Here is a 4362-nt window from a genome sequence, read left to right on the forward strand (position 1 = left end):
GAGCAGGGGAGCCCCTCCCAGGCCCAGAGGCAGGTCAGCCGCCAGTCCCCACCCTGGGAGGCCGGCTGCACCCTAGAGGGAGGCGCGGGGGGCCACCAGGACCCAGTCCAGGCTGCTCAGTGAAAAGGGAGAGAACCCGCACCCTTTGCATGAAACGTTGCTCCTCTTCTGGGCCGAGGAGCAGCTGGGAGCCTGTCTCTCTACCTGACAGTCTCTCTGTTCATTCAGGCTCCGCGCCCACACACGCCCAGGTCAAGTCCCAGGTCTAGGGAGGGGCTCTCACTATTGTCCATATGGTCACGTGTCTTTACACAGCATTTTAAAGCCGCACTTATTGGAGTGGCTTGGTTAATAGAGTCATACAGGTTTCAGAAGCACAGGCCTGTAATTCGCATCTGTACAGTGTCCCGTGCGCTTGCCACCCAAGCCGTGTCTCTGTCCATCACCATTTATGGCCCCTGCACCCCTTCTGCCTCCCCTACCCCCTTTCCCTCTGCTGAGGACCCTACGTTGTCTGTGTCTATGAGGGGTGTGTGTGTGTGTGTGTGTGTGTGTGTGTGTGTGTGAATGTGTGAGTGTGTGTGTATGAATGTGTGTGTATGAGTGTGTGTGTATGTGTGAGTGAGTGTGTGTGAGTGTGTGTGTGAGTGTGTGTGTGAGTGAGTGTGTGTGAGTGTGTGTTGAGTGAGTGTGTGTGTGTGAGTGTGTGTGAGTGTGTGTGTGAGTGTGTGTGTATGAGTGTTTGGTTTTTGATAAATAAGATTTCAACCACCACCAGCTTCCTTTCTGCCTCCGGCTGTCACATGGCCTCCGGAGCGGGTGCGGGCGGAGTGGCTCAGCATTTCTGAGACGCGCTAAGGAGGCTGCGGGAGATGCACTGAATTCGGGTCAGCAAGGCAAACTGAGGTCACTGGGGTGCACAGTTCAGTGATCGCCAGCTGTTCCGGGGCAGCAGTGGCTTCTAGGCACCCTCCCGCCACCCCCGGCTGAGTCACCCCACTTCCTGCCTTCCTGTCATGCCCCCAGGGGGGCAGGTGGCAGGCAAACGCCCGTTGTGCCTGCAGATGAGTGGCCGTGATGAGTGATGGGTAGCAGGTCTCTCCTCTTCCCCCGAGTTGCTCCGAGAGAGAGGAGAGTCGGGCACAGCTCACGAAAGGTGAAATTCTTGTTCTAGTTGTTATTGAGAAGAAGCGGATATATTGGCAGGAATGAGTGTGTGTGTGAGTGAGTGTGTGTGTGTGAGTGTGTGTGAGTGAGTGTGTGTGAGTGTGTGAGTGTTTGGTTTTTGGTAAATAAGATTTCAACCACCATCGGCTTCCTTTCCGCCTCCCGCTGTCACATGGCCTCCGGAGCGGTGCGGGCGGAGTGGCTCAGCATTTCTGAGATGCGCTAAGGAGGCTGCGGGAGATGCACTGATTTCGGGTCAGCAAGGCACACTGAGGTCACTGGGGTGCACAGTTCAGTGATCGCCGGCTGTTCCGGGGCAGCAGTGGCTTCTAGGCACCCTCCCGCCACCCCCGGCTGAGTCACCTCACTTCCTGCCTTCCTGTCATGCCCCCAGGGGGGCAGGTGGCAGGCAAACGCCCGTTGTGCCTGCAGATGAGTGGCCGTGATGAGTGATGGGTAGCAGGTCTCTCCTCTTCCCCCGAGTTGCTCCGAGAGAGAGGAGAGTCGGGCACAGCTCACGAAAGGTGAAATTCTTGTTCTAGTTGTTATTGCGAAGAAGCGGATATATTGGCAGGAAGTGAAGTGGGATGACTCTTAGTTTCTAGTTTCACACTTGAAACCAGACTTACCGCCCTGGAGAGGCATTTGTATTTAGCAACGTCCTTGCGATGGGCATCCAAGTGGCAGCATTTCTGCTGCCTGTCATTTCTGACCTTGCATAGGACGATTCTGCAATTCTGCATCCATAAGCAGACGAGGGGCAGCGTTATCTTGTTCTCTGTGGGCTGGTAGTCATGTCTACTTGGTCAGAACCTTAAAAACGGCCGTGAGCGCTGGGAAGGGCCTGGGGGCTGGGGGACGAACAGCTGAGCTGTCACCCTCACAGCTGCTGGCGGCTCACTGGGGATTGTCATCAGCAGGGACAGTCCTGGGTCCGCAGCCGCTCGCCCCTCACGGACACGTCTCCCTCAGGACGACAGGGGGCCGTATCTTCTGCAGCACGTGTCCCACTGAATTCGCTAAGGATAGGAGTGGGATATTTTTATGCCCCGTTATTTTCCTAACACATGCCTTCAGTCTGCCAATGTCTGTTACTTGTTCGCTGTTTTCTACAGGAAGTGAGGTGCCACCGTTACGTTTTGTATTAAGTGTGCAGATAGTGATCACATATGGGTATGCGATTGGAAAATGTCCGGGTTGTAAAGACAAGTGCAGGTGCTGAATTCGGGGGAGGACACGGGACAGAGGAGAGCACATTAGCAGCACCAGAGCCCCGGGCTCCTCGAGTTCATGCCGTGGCCCCTGGAGGCGGGAGTGGGCACAGAGTTCATGGCCGTGGCCCCTGGAGGCGGGAGTGGGCAGAGAAAACAGACAAAAGGGAAGATAGGACTTGGCTCAGAATAGGAGAGAGATAAAGTGATACTCAGGGGGCGGGGGCATGTTTCAGCAGAACTGCCCATTTCCTGGGAAACTTAGCCACACTATATTTTTGAAGTTTTATGTCTCCCTTTCAACGAAAATGTTTTCTCTTGGGAAAATTATTAGCGCACAGTAAATATGTAATTACAGAAAGTGACTAACATAACAGAAAGCCCTGTGGATGCCAATTTTTTTTTTTAATCTCTAGGATGACATAGATTGAATATCAACTAGTTTAAATGTGGGATTCAGTCTAGTCTAAAGATAAAAAGGATTACAGTTCTATTTTGGAGGAGGTGTGAGGATTATCACAAAAATATAAAAATAAAAAAAGACAGAAAGGATCAACCAAGAAGATGAAAATCGCTGTTATGGTGCAATATATATTTGGAACGTAACTAATATGAGCCATGGACACTGATACAGAAGAGACACATGAAAACTAGAACTTGTTAAAAATAAGTCTTTCCATTGTTTGAGTTGAGACTATTTAAAAGCTTGAGTTTTTGAACCAAAATAAAACTTTGAAAAAAATATTACCTAAGCAAATGAACTGAGAAAAACACTCCCCTGTCCCTCAACGAAATGTGCTCCACAATAACTCTACCATCATTTTACTTCTCTCAACCGGAAATACAAATGTCCTATTCCCAGACACTGAAAATACTCTAATAGTTACACCACCAAGACCCTTCTCCCCGCTTCTCCCACCAAACATCCACATTGGAACCATGTGCATCTTGGAAACGATGAGAGATCGCTCTCTTTTGCTTAAGTTATAGTTCACTTCCTTCTCTTAGCATGTGATCAAACTTCAAGTTCGAGCCCTTTATTCCCACTTTGCTGTGAGTTTTTATCAAAAAAGGGTGTTGGATTTTGGTGATCCCACTTCTAGGAATAGATCCCAAGAATTCAGAAACACCCATCAGAAAGGACATATGCACCCCTAGGTTCATAGCAGCGCAATTTACAATAGCTAAGATCTGGAAGCAGCCCAAGTGCCCATCAGCAGATGAGTGGATTAGAAAACTGTGGTACATCTACACCATGGGGTACTATGCTGCCGTAAAAAAGAAAGAACCCTTACCATTTGCAACAGCATGGAGGGACCTGGAGAGCATTATGCTAAGCGAAATAAGCCAGTTGGAGAAAGATAAATATAACATGATCTCACTCATTTATGGAATATCATGAACAACATAAACTAATGAATAAAAATAGAGCCAGAGACATGGAGACATTGATCAGACCGTCAAACCTCAGAGGGAAGGCAGGGGAGGTTGGAGGAGTGGGGAGAGATCAACCAACAAAGAACTCTGCGTATGTGCATGGCCCATGGACACAGATGGAGGGTGGCGAGGGCTTGGGGGGAAAGGGAACTTATGTAATACTTTCAACAATAAAGATTTATTAAAAGTAAAACTTCAAGTTCAATTTTGAAGCTAAAGAGAACACATGTTCCAACGTATAAATCTGGGTACTTGTTGTGTGTGGCTATTTAAACGCGAGGGGAATTCCCATGGCCGTGCTGCTCTCTCCCAGGTGAACCTCTTCTTCCTGCTGAACATCGTGCGTGTGCTCATCACGAAGCTGAAGGTCACGCACCAGGCGGAGTCCCACCTCTACATGAAGGCCGTGCGGGCCACGCTCATCCTCGTGCCGCTGCTGGGCATCCAGTTTGTGCTGCTCCCGTGGCGCCCTGAGGGCAGGCCCGTGGAGGAGGTGTACGACTACGTCATGAACATCCTCATGCACTACCAGGTGGGCAGCCTGCCG

General features: G+C 50.3%; 1 protein-coding gene across 1 annotated transcript in view; it reads left to right on the plus strand.

Moving 5' to 3' along the window:
* The window catches only part of CALCRL (calcitonin receptor-like), a 34608-nt gene that overhangs the window by 24963 nt on the left and 5283 nt on the right, over nucleotides 1-4362 (plus strand). The window contains exon 12 of the mRNA XM_005866128.2: nucleotides 4129-4347. Within this exon, the coding sequence (XP_005866190.1) occupies nucleotides 4129-4347 (219 nt within the window). The remainder of the gene's footprint in view (nucleotides 1-4128; nucleotides 4348-4362) is intronic.

Source organism: Myotis brandtii, unplaced genomic scaffold (genome assembly GCF_000412655.1).
Source record: "Myotis brandtii unplaced genomic scaffold, ASM41265v1 scaffold221, whole genome shotgun sequence".
Lineage (NCBI taxonomy): Eukaryota > Metazoa > Chordata > Mammalia > Chiroptera > Vespertilionidae > Myotis > Myotis brandtii.